This window comes from Leucoraja erinacea, chromosome 1, assembly GCF_028641065.1.
Source record: "Leucoraja erinacea ecotype New England chromosome 1, Leri_hhj_1, whole genome shotgun sequence".
Lineage (NCBI taxonomy): Eukaryota > Metazoa > Chordata > Chondrichthyes > Rajiformes > Rajidae > Leucoraja > Leucoraja erinaceus.
In genome coordinates, this window is record NC_073377.1 from 64,992,321 (window position 1) to 65,008,858 (window position 16,538).

The window sequence follows — 16,538 nt, forward strand, 5'->3', positions numbered from 1 at the left end:
ATCAATTGAATCCTCATGGTAGGTATGTTGCAAAGTGTACCTGAAGCGTCGCTGAAAATCTGCCCCAGCCCGTGTGCTCGATTTTGGCGCCGTTTAGAGGGGGGCGGGTTTAAAACACGATTTTCTCTAGGCTGTTCAAATCGAGTTTGTTCAGCCTAGTTAATTATTAACGAAAATTCGCTGGTAGGTTCCCTCACATGAGCTATTATTAGTTTTACGAGTTTTTCCTAAGTGCTATAGTAGTTTAAAAATTAACCTCTAAACCCCCGACGGCTCGCAACCAGCTGGGTCTATAGAGCAGAAATCTGAAGGGTAGCAGTATATTTTTACGTTAAAAAGGGCTACTTAAGATCATTTTATACAAAGTTTAATATTGCGAGTAGCTAATTTTGGGCCCATTATATCCCGCAGTATTTTTCTGGGCATTTGAGGGCACAAATCTACTGCAATGTGAACGTTCTAAACCAGCGCGTTCACAGGATCCCACTAGAAAGCTGATTTAAAATGGACTTTAATTCACAGCAATTGAACACTAAATTCCTTCCATTTGGCCTATAAATTAATGTAAATGAGAATTAAAAATCATGTTTTATTGTGAATTATTTGTGAATATTATTTGGACACAGGCTATTTAAAAATGTTAATCATTTATTAAGAAATGGATAGATGTTTAGATCTAGTAATTGAAGTTTGAAATTAGCTGCAAGTGGGTAACTAACTAATTATATGCTTTAATTTCAGGTCATCTGAGTAAGATTATTTTATATTTGTTTCAGAATGGTTCAATCTATGATCTGAAAATTTCATTCAGTTCTCTTAATTTTTAAGAAGGTTATGGGCTTTTGACTGTTCACGATCACAGCTTTTTTGTTATGTCCATAGAAAATCAATAGGGAACAAGATGCTAATTTCCGAGTATGAAAATGGCCATAACTTTTTAAATACTTGAGATATGAAAGTGAATTAGGTGTCAAATTAAAGTTCTTTTTATGCTTTATCTGATGGGATAAATTACAGACTTGATTTTTTAAATCTCAAAATTTTGTAACATTGCTAGAAAGGAATGTGGGGTCCAAGAGAACAACATAAACCTCCTCAGATTTTAGAGCTCTGAGAAATGTTTTTGATGTAATGCTGTTTTTTAGTGAACATTTATTATTTTTTAATAGTTTACAAACATTCAGTCTCAATGGAACTTTGATAGCTGGTAAAGTTATGTGGGGCATCACCAGCTACCATAATTAATACCATCTCTAACCAAACCAGTTTCATTAACGTGTCGGGGTGTCTTTGCAGGCACTAAGTACAATTACTCTCTTCATAGTTATGAATAAAGCCGGGCAGGGAGGTCACAAAAGCTGGGAACATCCCTCATGCATGAAAAGAAATGTTCAAATGGTGTGCAATGAAAAAGTAACATTGGTGATTCCGTCTTTATTTAACTCCAATGACATATTCAGGACATATTCGAGACTTCATTTTTCTCTTACACAAGACATTTTCCCAACTAATTAAGATTATCATAGAGTCAAAGAGTGATGCAGTGTAGAAACAGGCCACTCGACCCAACTCGCCCACACCGGCCAACAATGTCCCAGCTACACTAAGCCCGTTGCCTATGCTTGGCCCATATCCCTCCAAACCTGTCCTATTCATGCTGTGAGGAGCAGCACGGTAGCATGGCCTTTAACTGTGAGAGGTTGTTGGACTAATGGTGTAGTCCATGTAGAGTTTGGATGCTCTGTGACCTTTGGGGTACCTCTAAGTGCTCCTGTTTCCTTCCACACCCCAGACACTTGCAGGTTGGTAGGTCATTAACCACTGTAAAGTACCACAATTCGTAGATGTGTGGTAGAATTTAAGGGGTCAACTGGTCTGTTCCATATGTTCCGTAGGCTACAGCAATGGTTTAATGGTAGTTTATTGTCACATGTACCAAGGTACAATGAAATTCCTTTCTTGCATATAGTTCAGTAGAAGTATTACTATACATACCTTAGTTGAGTACAAGAGTATAGGAATAGTACACTGAAACAGTATACAAGAGTCAGGGACAAGGGAGGAGGCACTGGGACAGGTCCCTATACCTCCTCCCTCTATTCAGTCCAGGGACACTGACAGTCCTTTCAGGTTAGGCAGAGGTTCACTTGCACCTCCTCCAACCTCATCTACTGTATCCGTTGTTCAAGATGTGGACCAAAGGCAAGACCAAATGTAGACTGGGCAATTGTTTGCTGAGAACACCTTCGCTCAGTACACCTGGACATACCTGATCTCCCAGTTGCAAAACACTTTAATTCCCCTTCCCATTCCCACACTGACCTTTCTGTCCTAGGCCTTCTCCATTGTCAGAGTGAGGCTAAATGTTAATTGGAGGAACAGCATTTCATAGTTTTCTTGGGAAGCTTACAACCCAGGGGTATGAATATTGATGTCTCTAACTTCAAGTAACCCTTGCATTCCCTCTCTCTCCATCCTACCCCCACCCAAGTCACACCAGCAAACAGCTAACTATGCCTTGTTTCCTTTATCATTGTTACTTTTTTGCCTATAGTTCATTCATTTGTTCTATCTCTCTACATCATCGTCTATATCTCTTGTTTTCCTTTCCCGTGACTTGTAGTCTGAAGAAGGGTCTCGACACAAAACCTCACCCATTCCTTCTCTCCAGAGATGCTGCCTATCCTGTGTTTGGTGTCTATCTTTGGTTTAAACCAGCATCTGCAGTTCCTTCCTACTCACTGTTATGCTACAGACCGCATGCCAAACCTGTAGCCGTAAAACACTACAATAATTTTACTGATCATCACACAGTGTAATATGATCTTCGTGCACAAGCAGCTCAAGTGTCCTAAATAGTTTGCAAAAGAACTATAGTTAATTCCTCAATATCATGCAGTTTCATGCTCAATAATCTGTCTACTATCACTCACCATTTGGACATCCAAAGGATTTAGAGGGGGAAATGTTCTTCTTTGGAAGTGCATACTGCTTTACTACTTAACGAATTTCCAGGGACTGATAAGTTTGCTGCAATTGACATGGACTTTGGACAGAGCAGATAAAAGCAAATGACTAGTCCTTCCACCATCCATTCTGGTAATACATTCTATAAATGGTGAAGATTTTGCACCCATTGTTGTTTAGTCATCTTTATCAATTACAATTTTTCTTTAAAAAAGTAACTAACTGAATCTAAATTCCACAGCAGCTATTGAAATGTTGGTTCCTGAGATTATTAATTGAGCCCTCTGGATTACTGGCACACCACCATCGTACCCTGCTTGCTGATCAACCTTATGCAGGAATTAGAGATGAGAAGTCTATAAAGATTAACAAGCACATAAATTATATAGGAGTGTGGGTACAGAATGATGATATTGTGGGAAATGTATATTTTGTTTAGGGAGAAGCTCAGGAACCTGTAAAAAAGGAATTCAAGAAATTTCCCCTGGAATTTTTCAGAAAGAGCAAATGTGCATCTACTGCTTAATGGCAAGAGCAAACAAATAGGGGATATGTTTTTTTACAGTTCTAGTACAGGCCAAGGGCAGTGCAATGGGCCAAATAGTCTCCGTCAATGCTGGAAACATCAACAAAACATTTACTGTGTCTGTTATTGATGGTAAAATTGCACAAGTGTTCAAATAAATCATTTGCTCTTTAAAATCTCATGAGCTGTTGCACTTGGCTAAAAGTGTTGGAATTCAAATATATTTAAGGCATTGCTAATTTAGTTATTATTTATTTTCACTGTCCCAATGGATTTCAACCTGCTAACAGTTTAAATTCCCTCTAAAGAGATGAAATAACCACTTATGGCTATACTTAAGAGGAATAAATAGATTATGCTCTAAAACTGCCTGCTGTTAAACTGTTTTGCAGTCTCAGATATCAGTCTCCTGTTTGCCTAGTTGTCATATCTTACCGGGTTGTAATTGCTACACTTAAATAAAAATCCATCAGGTCTATTGAATGCTTGTCACAGGCTTGGCTCATGATAGCACTCCCGTTTGAGTTAAAATATGGTTGGTTCAAATCCCAATCATTTTCATACCACCTTTTTTTCCTGACCACAGAAAGGCTGGGCCAACTAAAACTTTCCCTTGTATTTATTTTCTTATTTATTTTGTCTCACTTATTTTGGCAGTCTTTCGTACTACTATTTAAATTTTTTTATGAATGAATAATACGTATTTGGCATGACTAAAACTTACTTTCAGTAGAAATCGTTCCACCAGCGTACTCTTTCCCAGCAAACTCAGCTAGAAAATTATCTCAAGAATAACAACAAACACCGGTGCACATGTAACGTTTGAGTGAAACTGCCTTTATAGCAGAACGATTATACTTTGCTTTGCAACCATTTGGCCAATGATATATAAATTCTCGAATACCAAAGATTGGCAACAAAATCCAATTCATATTAGTCCAATAAAATGCATTGGAGGCATACATCTGTGAAGAAGCATTAAGATTTGCGGTCACGAACTCAAGAGGCAAAGTAAAATGCCCCTGTCCCACTTAGGAAACCTGAACGGAAACCTCTGGAGACTTTGCGCCCCACACAAGGTTTCCGTGCGGTTCCTGGAGGTTGCAGATGGTTGCCGGAGGTTGCCGGTAGTGGAAGCAGGTAGGGAGATTGACAAAAACCTCCGGGAACCGCACGGAAACCTTGGGTGGGGCGCAAAGTCTCCAGAGGATTCCGTTCAGGTTTCCTAAGTGGGACAGGGGCATTAGTGTTGACGATGCCTCGCAAGCGCAACCCCCCCCCCCCTGTGTTCAATACCGGCCTTGGGTGCTGGAGTTTGCGGCACTCTCAGTAACCGTCTGGTTTTAATCCTCTATCCGATTTCCTCCTAACATTGCTCAGACGTGCAGGTTGAGCACACGCTTTGCCAGTGTACGCACTGGGCAGTAGTGGAGATCTGATTGGTAGAATCTCACGGGGGATTCGTGTTGTAGGGGGAATAAAAAAGTAGGATGAGCTTATGTTTGGAGTATATCAAAAGTTGTTGTGGCGTGCCCGAACAGGTCTTGTTTCGGCGCATCGGTATTCGCTCTTTGTAAGTCATGGAATCCTCTCACTACAGAGACACCTAATTGATGCGCAGGCCACGGGGAACGCTTTGAGCAGTACTGGGCGAGTGATCTGATATGTTCATAGAAACATGAAACATAGAAATTAGGTGGGAGGAGGCCAAAGCGGCCCTTCATTCTGTGAATGCCATTCAAAATGATCAAGAGGTGGCTGCATCCAAAGGTCGGTACCTGTTAAATGGCATCCCCCTATTTGTAAGCCATGGGCCACATCTAACTCCCTCTACAATTCACCCAATGATTGATCAAAACCATGGGTGGGAATTTGAGCTGTAGCTCAGAGTTTACCACTGACCAGGTTAATATGTAAATGTTTATCTCATTTTTATATTCCTTTGCTATTTTAAATTGACACAGAGGAATGCGGGAATAAATGGTTTAAACGAGCGCATTGCTTTTCAAACTAATTGCAAGAACACGTACATTTCCAGTCATTTAGCTCAGGCACGGGCTTTTAGTTTTAGGCCCACAAACTCTATCCGGCCCACGAACTCTTTTATCTTTCGACATTCCCATAAATACCTTCCAACCTGCCGCGTCTTTGGGATATTGGAGTAAAACAGGAGCCCCTGGAGGAAATCCACGCAGTCCCAGGGAGCACCTGCAAACTCCACGCAGACAGACCCGAGGTCAGGATCGATCCTGGGTCCCTGTCGCCGAGGGGCTGCAGCTGTACCGGGTGCATCACTGCGCTGCCCATAACCTCTATCCACCCACACAGTAGAAGGAACTTACAGTGACCAATCAATTTATCAACCCACAAGACCCCGTAAGACATATGCGCAGCCCATCGAATCTACATCAATCGCCGCTGATCTATTTGTTCCTCTCAACCCCATTCTCCTGCCTTCTACTCGTAGCCTTTGACGCCCTTCACAATCAATCACGCGTATTTGGTCTGTAGGTAGAACCCGGAGCGCGCGAGGAGAACTTACAATCTCCACACAGGCAGCAGCGGAGATCAGGATGGGACCAGGGTCGTTGGAGCCGTGAGATAGCAGCTTTACTAGTTCCGCCACTTGTTTTTTTTGCATATTCTCGCAACCGTGACAGCCATCATTTCAATCGCTATATATTTCAGGAGAATGCACGTTGTCGAATCTAGGCTATCAACTATTTCATAATGCAGCTACCAACCCGAGACTAGGGCTATATGTGTGGAATATTCATCGACTGAGACTCCTGCATACCGATCCGTGTACAGAACTATAAACCAGCTCCTGTGGTGAGATTCAGCGGAGAAAAAGCATAGACAGAGAAATCCTGAATAAACGATTATACTTGTAATGTGACAGCATTCTATCTCATTTTTTAAAAAGTAAAAGGTGAGGTTGAAATATGACTTCCCGCTCGACTGTAAAAGTAATTGAAGTAATTTGAAAGTATGTTTTGACTTTTACATTTTTGGGCAAACTGTCTGGGCGAGATCGCAAGACTGACCCTTGTTTCACCATTGATGTTGCCATGCACATTCAATTCCGCTCTGTATTCAGGCACATTTGTTCAGGCAAATGTCTTAAGTGCTGAATATCTAATCGTTTACCTCCGCGTTTTAGTTTCCTGAAACCTTTGTCTGGATTCTGTAGATATCTGCTTCCTTGGCTAGGTTATAATTTGGAAAAGATCCATTGACATGCTGTTCGTGTCCCCTTGATATTTAAGTGATTAATTCCCACCCTTGCTCTTACAACAATCTATCATACGGACATTAAAGTGATATAAGTTAACGTTTGAGAGCGTGCAATATTCCTATCACGATATTCTATTCCATAGTATAATGTAGAGACAATTCATAATACTCTGCATTTTGTATCCAAATCGTGACGAATCTAACTCAGACATACCAAATAATATCCACACAAAGGGACATATGTTGAATATTAACCAGTTTGATTACCTACGACACAAGGAACTTCACCACGTTTGGTTTTAGCTCAGGCGTCGACGCACGTCCGGCACTTTTTCGCAATTCCTTTTGTTTAAACACATATTGTGATACCACAAGAGACATTAATATACTTCCAAAAGGATCTCTGCACAAATACAACCCAACTGTACGAAAAGTGAAAGATGATGTGGAGCATCAGCCCGCCAGATCCCAGCACTGATCTGAGCTCGGTCTAAGAATGATGCATAACGTAGCAAAAACCCTATGGCTACAGTTCGACTCACGGTAATAAATGACTTCCATTTGTTGAATTCAGCATACGAAAACAACACCACTGTTTATTCTAGACCGAGATCACCATGACCTGTTCTTGGACATAGTTTGCGGCAGAGGCGGTACACAGAGCGCACGGACCAAAGCGCCCAACTTTCGGAGCGGCTGCGGCGGATAATGCATGTAAACGCAGTGAAAGCCGTTTAAAGTTAGGAGAGGTGGTGGCCGAATTATGAAAAACAAGCCCATCCATCTTCTTTCCGGGATATAATTTAAAGTTTAAAGTGAAGTTTAAAGACGGATGTCTTGGATAAAGATAAATGAATAAAACGGATGTCAAACTAGGGTGTACACGCCTCTGCGCTATCTCCATACCGCAAAGCCACTATGTGACCATATTTACGCCGTTCGGTCAATACTATTTCCCCCCACGGAATCACTTGCGCTGGTATCACTTCAGTTTATTGTCATGTGTAGCGAAGTACAGTGAAAAGCTTTTGTTTTGTATATATTCAAATTAACAAAATTCCGCGTCATCGTAATTGTTACCATAAAGTCGCGCAAACTGAATCGAAGTTGCTGCAACACTGACTGTAGTATTTAAACGTTTTTACATACGATATAATTGTGCCGACAATACAATATTGTAATAATCAATTAGTGTTATTTTCCTGTGTATAACGATCATAAGATTCACCAATACCACATCTGTAGCCTGCTGAATAATATTTTGGTCTAATTCATTGATGTTACAACCTTTTGTTGCGCCGCTTTCATATTCCTATTGTAATCTTCTCGTCAAAATATAGTACTTGCATTGAAATATTTAAAGACTGTTCACACTAGTAGAAAATGCATATTCAAGCTCTAACTTCCCCTTAGCCCTCAAAAGTAAAGCGGAGTTCTCAAAATCAGAAGGATATAAACGCATTATATGAAGGTCTTTACCAGCCACTTGTTGAACATTGCCGAGATACACTTGCATTGCACGGCGCATGTACTTGGGAAAAGTAACGCATAGCTTGCTGTGGTTGGGGGTGGTAGGAGGGGGGGGGGGGGGGGGGGGGGGGGGGGGTAGGGGGGGGGGGGGGGGGGGGGGGGGGGGGGGGGAGACTGACCTTCAATTCTTACAAAGAAAAATAAATCACATTAAACAGTTCAATTGGTTGGATTCCCTTAAGACAGCAGGTCCGGCTTCTGCCGCGTACAAATACGCAGGCACTTAAAGTAACGCGTTTTTGTTTTTAAATGCAATATTATTAATATAATGCACTCTTTAATTAAACATAGATTGATGTCTCCAACATGATTCACGTTATTTTTTTAATATATTTCATGAAACAAAGATAGTTTCAAAGAAAGAACGAGAGGACTGTAACGCACCGTGCTGGTGCAGCGCAGCCGCGTAATTTTGTCTCCAAACTGATCCGCCACGTGTCCAACCTTCTCCAAGATAGCCACCTCCGCCCAAAGGGCTTTCTAAAGCTGCTGCTTGTGATTCGAGATGTTTTGTGCTTATTAAAAGCTCCTGATCCTTCACGTGTTCTTTTTTGATCAACATTGTTCAGGTGGCCGCTGTTGCAAACAGTAGATGTCGGTGCGCAAAATAAAACTTTTGCGCGCATTCATCTCTGATTTTCCCCTACTTTCCCCACGGGGTACCAGCTGCTAGCTCGTGAAAAGACGGCTTATTAATTGTTCTTTGTCATGCAGAATCCCTTGATTTCTAAAGAAACTCACAAAAGAGGCATTTGGAGGATTCGAGTATTTTTCCTTGCGAATATTGTCATTTGCATATATCACCTCGTCTACCAGACCCAGGTACTAAGTTGTGGTTCTATTGTGTGGCCCGAAGGCTTCTTAACTAAAGGATCTGATTTATTACAAGCTGCCTTTTCAATCCTACACAGCAAGTTTGAGAAACTTTTAAAATCTGAATATTGTTTAACAATTTAAAAAAAACCTCCAAGCGGGCGGCGAATTAGATAGAAGCGGCGCGTTTTGCGCTTTTGTGCTGAGAACTAAACGGTGTGTTGGCCAGATTGTAAACGACGCCGTTTGCTCAAGCTACTCTTAAGTAATTTATTTATTGTCATTCCCACCTCTCATTTGCTTGGAGAAGTTAAATTCAACGGAGTCAATGGCCTCCTTTGCGGGATTTGTATCAATTTTGAGTCTTCCTGGCGAAGCGTCTAAAGCGAAAAGTGGGACTAATAATGGGCAGTGCAACCACTAAAAGCGAACGCATTTGTCAGGTGTATCATAAAAACTTTTAGAAAACTTAGCACAATCAATATTGCAAGCCACGGAAAGGGACAAACGGTAGAAATAATTGCTATTAATTTGCCGCCTTGGCTACAGAGCGCTGGTTGATTGACGTTAATCAGCATTGAATTTCTCCTCTGTGCCTTGTTTTGACAGTTTTCCTCATTCTCTGGGATTTACATTTGCTGCCTACAAAGAGCAGTATAGTCTCAGCAGCTGGTCTGAAATTTTAAAACCCAGGCCCACAACCCAGCAAATAGGGTCCGCTTTTTATTATTAGTTATACTTACTTGTTGGTGGGTTGGCTTTGATCTGTCCACCTGCAAGACAGGATCTAATTTAATTAATGAAAAATTAAACTAATTGTTATTCTGTGTCTTTCTGCTAAAGATAAATTGTCAACAGCGAGTTAAATGGGACCCATTTATTCCCACCCTAAATGCGAGATTGAATGTGCTTGGTCTTCAACTTCACCTGCCTCCACAGGCAATTAGGAATGTATCGAAAATTCTGCCAGAAACGAGTTAAATTAACCGTTCGCTAATTTTCTTGTGTCCCTACCACATAATCCTTCTTTTACACGGCGGTTAACTTACCCCTAGAAATTACCACATGTTGTAAGGTTCAAATACTGCTTAATGAAACAGTGACTAAATCGTTCACTAAGCCGACATTGGAGCCCTTCAGCTTCGCGTTCAAAGGCTCGGGGTTTGCAACTGTCGGGGGTCCTTCTCAATGCAATGCAAGTCTTTGGCAGCAGAATACCTGTCAAAGCGTTCCTTTGGCGAACGTAGTCTTCCCCCCTGCTTTTGCAGAGGTTCCAAGCGAGAGAGAAATATATAAACCTTTTAGTGCATTGAAACTGAAAATCAACGGCGCCGTTTGGATAAAGTTGTCAACGTTACTCATGTTCTTTAGACCAAACGTCTGACGTGTGCGCGATTAAGACTCGGATCAGTTTTGAACTATGTAAAAATATAAACTTAATAATGCTGAAAGATCAAATCTGTGAGCATGGTGACTTTAATATCCAAAAATCGCACTTTTTAATAAATGCCCGAGGTGTTAGCTAATAGTATTACATTCAAATACGTCGCCTTTTGTTGATAGACGTCTCACTATAGCATTTTGGTCTCAAATCTGTACTGCTATTTTGATATTAAGAAACGAACAAGGTAAAAAAAAAAGCATCAGGCCGACATTTACTTTGACGATCAGAGAATCCAAGTTTGGACGTAGAACGTTTCCAAATAGTTCCCATTTTGTATGAATGAGTACCTTTATGGATAGCATGAGCCGAAATAAATACTTTGATTTTTTTGCCAATGAACCTCACCCACTTCACAGAAAAGGCACATGCTAATTGTACATCCAACTGCACTTGGTTTAAAGTCAATTAAAAGGAAGTCAAAGTCATATATCTTTGACCGATATTGTATAGATAGGGCTAATAAGGCATCATAAAAGCACCTCGGGCCATGTCTAACAGTGACACTGGTTTACGAGTTGCTGAATCACTTCTCCGGGTTCCTCAATGCCTTTCTATCCATCATTGTCGCTTCCATTGAAAAGATACACAAAGCGCCCTTCGCCACAGCTAGCCCAGCCGGGCTCTCCACACTCTGTCCCGGGCATTGCCAACTTCGGCCTTTCAACAGATGGAAATTGTCAATAGTTCATTAATCTGTGGCTATTTTCTCTCTACTGCCCAATGAATAATGTTCCAATTTATCTTCTCTTATTTCCCTGACAATTCTACGGAATGCCCAAAGGACTGCCTGTTGTTTGGGCGCTGGCAGAATTCAAGAAACTAATAGCCTATTCTCAGTTGAACGTTGCGATAGAAATTGTGACACAGCTCTAAAAACACTACTAAATTTTATGGCAGCTGTTTAAAGTTGAGTATCATGGACTGTCAGATTACACGTACACACATGCCCAACCCTCCTTTACAACTTGTATGTTGAACGGACACTGTGGAGTCGGATCTATTTTAAAGTGCTTGAATGACATTATTGAAATTGATACAAAAACTAGAGATCCAGTGTACTTTTGGGGTGTTTGTACATATTTTTATTCGCTGCAATTAAGGTTTAAAATGAAGCACCTTTCTTGAATAATTACGTATTTGTTCTTGTTTCCTGAACACTTTGATTTCTCTTAAATGCTTAATATCCTTCCTAATGGACCAGTCATTTATAGCAGGAGCAACAAAATATATGCATTGGGCATCGCCACCGATCCCCATTAGATATCGTCATCCCATGTATGAAAATAAACATTTTTGGATCATTATCTCTCCCATAAGATCCTAGCTCATTCTCAACTGCACCGCACACTTCGCCCTTTCAGCAACTTGTGACAAGTTTATGGTGAGCGTGTGATCCACCAAAAACATGCAGAAGAACTAAAATGTTTGAAAATGTTGGCCTTCACTGATGTGAAATTACAAAAGATGATTTAAGTCAGCAGGTCTCGTGACATCCAAACCAACTGAAGATTTCCAATAAGTATTTAATAAGGCCAGTGATAAACTAGACTATTTTTGTCGTGGTTGAGAAGGAAATCGTGGGTCGTGGGTAAAAAATGGGTTGTTTTGTGCGTCGATTGTTGAATATAACGACATGCATTCGCTCTGCTTAAGGTTGTGTGCAGCATGTACGAGCTGATGGATGTGCAGTGCATGTCCAGATTGGCACACGGATAGATCTATATTCTATCCAGAGAAGGAGTTATGTAATAAAGCAAGGCGATTCATAAAGTTATGACCCACGACGGAGTTCAAAGAATTGCAAATAAATAGTAATTACTTATCATCAGTTGGATTTTATAAGCGTCCGCCTTAAACTTTTAAAATTGGATTTTCTATTGGAAGCCTCAGGTGAGCCCTCCCCTCTCTTCCAACTCCACCCCCTATTTCCCCAGATCCGAAGCGACACACGCACACACTTGCTTTGTCTGGAAAATGTGTGGCACTTGGCACGAATTATTTCACAATCAATTACTTGAACTGTTAGGATTTGCTTCTTGTTTGCAGCACAGCTTTGTTAACTGGAGGATTTTCCAGAGCCCGCTGCTGCGTACATTAAGTTGCATTTAGGAAATTACGGCTTCCGTGATTATTGAACTGGGCGAAGCAGATAATATATGACATGTATTTCCAGTTTTATTTATACTCCACATGTTTATGCCCATCAAGTCACATCATTAGCTAAAAAATAAACGACATTTTTTCAAAGATCCCAACATTTTATTTTAAATAAATATAAATATAAATGTCATATAAAACTATTCACAATGAATGGACTTTAACCGTGCCATTTTGCCGCAGTGTTCCAACAGAATAGCTTGCCAGTTAGAGCTATTTTCTCCAAACAACCTACATTTGCCTTCCAGTCTGGCGCATGTACATAGATGTCTGCTTTTATCTTTTTACAAAAGGTCAGATGAATTTGAAAATACATTATTCACAAAAAAACACTTGGGAATTTTATTTATAAAGGCAGTGGTGAATATTACTTAACACGCTAGAGAAAAGAAACCCTGAACGATTCAGACAAGATCATGTTAACCACAAACGGTAGTACTGAAGTACTTGAACTGATTGAAAACAGTGAACATGGGACTGTACCGCGGGGCATCCCAGTACAACTTTACAATGGGTCTATTCATGCCGGCAGCCAGGGCGAGCTGGCAAATACAACTCTACACGAGGGAAATTGGTTTTAAATGCTAAAGGGGAGAGATGGTAAGTGCGTGAAAAAAAATGAAAACTGTATAAGGATGTAAACTTTAAGACGTTGCCGTTCTGCCCGTGGCTATGCGGGTGACATATCTTTGTCTTCTTTGCCAGATGATATTGGCGAGAGGGATTCTTCGTCCTCGGAGCGCAAACAGTGACCTTGGCTGTTGCATTTGCAGACGCTGTGCGCATTCCGCGGAGTCCCCTTTCCTTCTTTCTTGTGCTTGACGCGCCGGTTCTGGAACCAAATCTTCACCTGCTTCTCAGACAGGTTCAGGTAGGTTGCGATTTCAATCCTGCGAAGCCTCGACAGGTACATGTTAGAGGCGAACTCCCTCTCGAGCTCCAAGAGTTGGGTACTTGTGAAGGCTGTTCTCATCCGCTTGCCGTTTTGTAGATGACTGTTATTTTCAGGGCCTGTGGACACGTAACGAGACTACATTACAAAACGCGGTGGAAAATTAAAACAAACTGGTGCTATCTCGCCACCGGTTGGACAACTATAATATCCCGCCAAAGTAGGTATCTGAAAATCTCTCTCCCTATCCAGGAAATGTCTACAAGTTACAGGCAGTTTTAAACGTCTCACTCTTAAATATCAGCTGCACCTGGAATTACACATATTAACCCACAAAGTGCCGGAGTAACTCGGCGCGTCAGGCAGCATCTCTGGAGGACATGGATGGGCGATGCCTCGCGTCGGGACCCTTTTTTGTTTCTTTGTAAACTAACGTCTGCAGGACGTTGTGTCTCCATTTATATTAACCCCATCTTTTAAGCATAACATCGTTTAACATTTTAAGATTAGTTTCACATTTATACATGAATGATATACATTTTGAAGCGGGTGTCGATTAGTAAGCATGATTAGACTAATAATTAGTCTAAACATGCTGTGTTATCTTCGTGCCAAAGCAGAAATACCCCTTCAAAAACAATATCCCACTTCCAAGTATTGGCTGTTCATGTACAACTCTGAGAGTTACATTTGCGCATAAGGCATCGCTACTCTCCCAATCAATTATCTGGCTAAACGGTGCAACCTGTCTTCAGGTATCTAATACAGTAAAGTTCCTTTTCCAAACTTACCTACGGAAAGACAGTGATATCTTCTTGGGTCTGCTACGCTGTAGGTAGGTGTGCAAACAGGTGGATGTCCGAGCCCGGGGTTTGACTGTTGGTTAATTCGTTGACAGTATTGAGGATCTCCATTTGGGAACTGGCTTTTCAGGAGTGGGATCCCACTCCGAGATGAGTGAATATGGGTTGTGACACAGAGGGGACAGACGCAGAAAGTACCGGTCTTTCTAGACGGACAGACGGGACCAGAAACGGACATCATTGTTGGTGAATGAACGCTAATGGGAATTAGAAAGTCTTGGCCGTGGTCATTCAAGACAGGAGCAGGTCTCACTGAAGAGTCTTTGATGATCAGGGAATCAACATAAAACGATCGAGACATTGCGTATTCTTCTTGGTTCTTTCTGACTTTGCCTGAATCTGGGTTCAGTAAACACTGCGCCGGGAGAGAGTCGAGAAGGTGCTTATGTTTGGAAGCTACACAAAAGGGTCTCAGGCGATGGTTGGTCTGAACGTCACCCACGTGTGCGCCTTTTCCAAAGCTCCTTTTTTAATGCTGCCAGTGAACTATTAACACGTGATTATGAAGCGAGGCGGAGATCAACATTTCCCCATTTGTCAGGCAACCCCTTGAGACACGCTATCAAAGTCTGACAAAACAAGAAACAAAAAACTTTTTAAGTGAGTGTTTTGTAATTTTCTTCAGCGCGGAAAAGGAAAGCTCCACAGCTGACTTAAGGCGGATACACCGCAAGTTAACCAGCTGCCGTTAACATCGTCATTGTCATGAGATTTAAAATCACTTTCAATTGATTCGCCGAGTAATGGAATGGTTTAACTAGTGACACTTTCTGGGCCTTTGTAAGTGTGTTGTTGCATGTGCAGATGTCTAAAGTGTAACATTAAAAAAACACTCCATTATACATTTACTTCAATGTTCTGGACTTTGTCAACAATTTTAAAATGTTATGTCAGTCTGCAAACCTAATATATTAGTACATACATTTATTTAATTTTCAAACATGGGTTCCATTTATGAAATATTATGATTCCATCAATTGGCCAATCTGGATTAAAAACTGAGCAATTCTTACTTTAATGAAGCTTTAAAAAGTATTTGGCTATGAATGTAGCGCCTCAACGGTGCAACATACATTTCAATATTTGCAACGTATAACCAACCTGTCTGGTCTACTTTTGTTGAAAGACAAAGCGCAGCATCAAAGATCTATAATGTGTGACTGGATTGAGAAATAGACCATTGGGTCAGTTTGAAGTGATTTTAAATCTCGTGACAAAAGGTGAAGGGTCCAATCGGTGGATCCACGAGTTTTACGCACTGTGCTGCGTTTATATTGTTTTAATTACACGTCTGTGTTATTTGTAATCGATGGACGCAGCTCATCTTATTTGTTTGATCTATTCAGAGATTGGGTCAGCTTTGAAAACAAAAAGAATTAGAAACATAAAAAATAAATCAAGGGCATTTATTTTAAATGCAGCCGAACAAAGGAATGGTTCATTAATTTATGATAGGATTACCACAGGCGTTATGTCCCCCATCATAAGCAATGACAGAATCGCACTTTCTAAGAATTGGGTTTAGCACGATGCCGAAAACTGATTCTCGACGTGGCATAGTTCAAAAACGTACACGATTTTCTTATTCGAATATAAAACATATTTAAAGGGTATCACTTAATGTGAACATGTGCGTCGCGAATGAAACGCAGTACTTATTACCATTGGTAATACTTATTAAATTACTTATTAAATGAATTGACGCAGTACTTATTACCATTGGACAAATAGAATATGCAATGCTGAGAAATTATTTGACTTCTGAGAAAATTGTTATTTTAAGGAAACATACCAGTTGTGAAACCATTAAACTGCACAATTGGAGAGTGACAAACTGAACTGTCTTTTTAAGTGACGATGGAATCCACGCTGAAATATCTCATCAGCAAGATGCCAATGCCGCCTATTAGCTAGACTATCGCGATTATAATTATTAATAAATAGCAACAAACCCGAGAACTATTCTTAGAATTTAACAGTTACCCTCTTGTCTCTGCCTGGCGATAATCTTTGTTAAAAGACGCAATACGGTTCCGTAGGCAGGCACGTACTCGAAATAAATGTAATTAAACAGCAACATTTCAATATTTTAGATTGAGAACACACATT

General features: G+C 40.7%; 1 protein-coding gene across 1 annotated transcript; it reads right to left on the reverse strand.

The window, feature by feature from the left end:
• Positions 1 to 12,801: 12,801 nt before the first annotated feature.
• Positions 12,802 to 16,410, reverse strand: gsx2 (GS homeobox 2). The gene is made up of 2 exons (XM_055636281.1): positions 14,358 to 16,410; positions 12,802 to 13,685 (listed from the first exon to the last, which is right to left on the reverse strand). The coding sequence occupies exons 1-2, from the start codon at positions 14,728 to 14,730 to the stop codon at positions 13,345 to 13,347; spliced, it is 714 nt and encodes a 237-aa protein (XP_055492256.1). The 5' UTR covers positions 14,731 to 16,410; the 3' UTR covers positions 12,802 to 13,344.
• Positions 16,411 to 16,538: the final 128 nt, after the last annotated feature.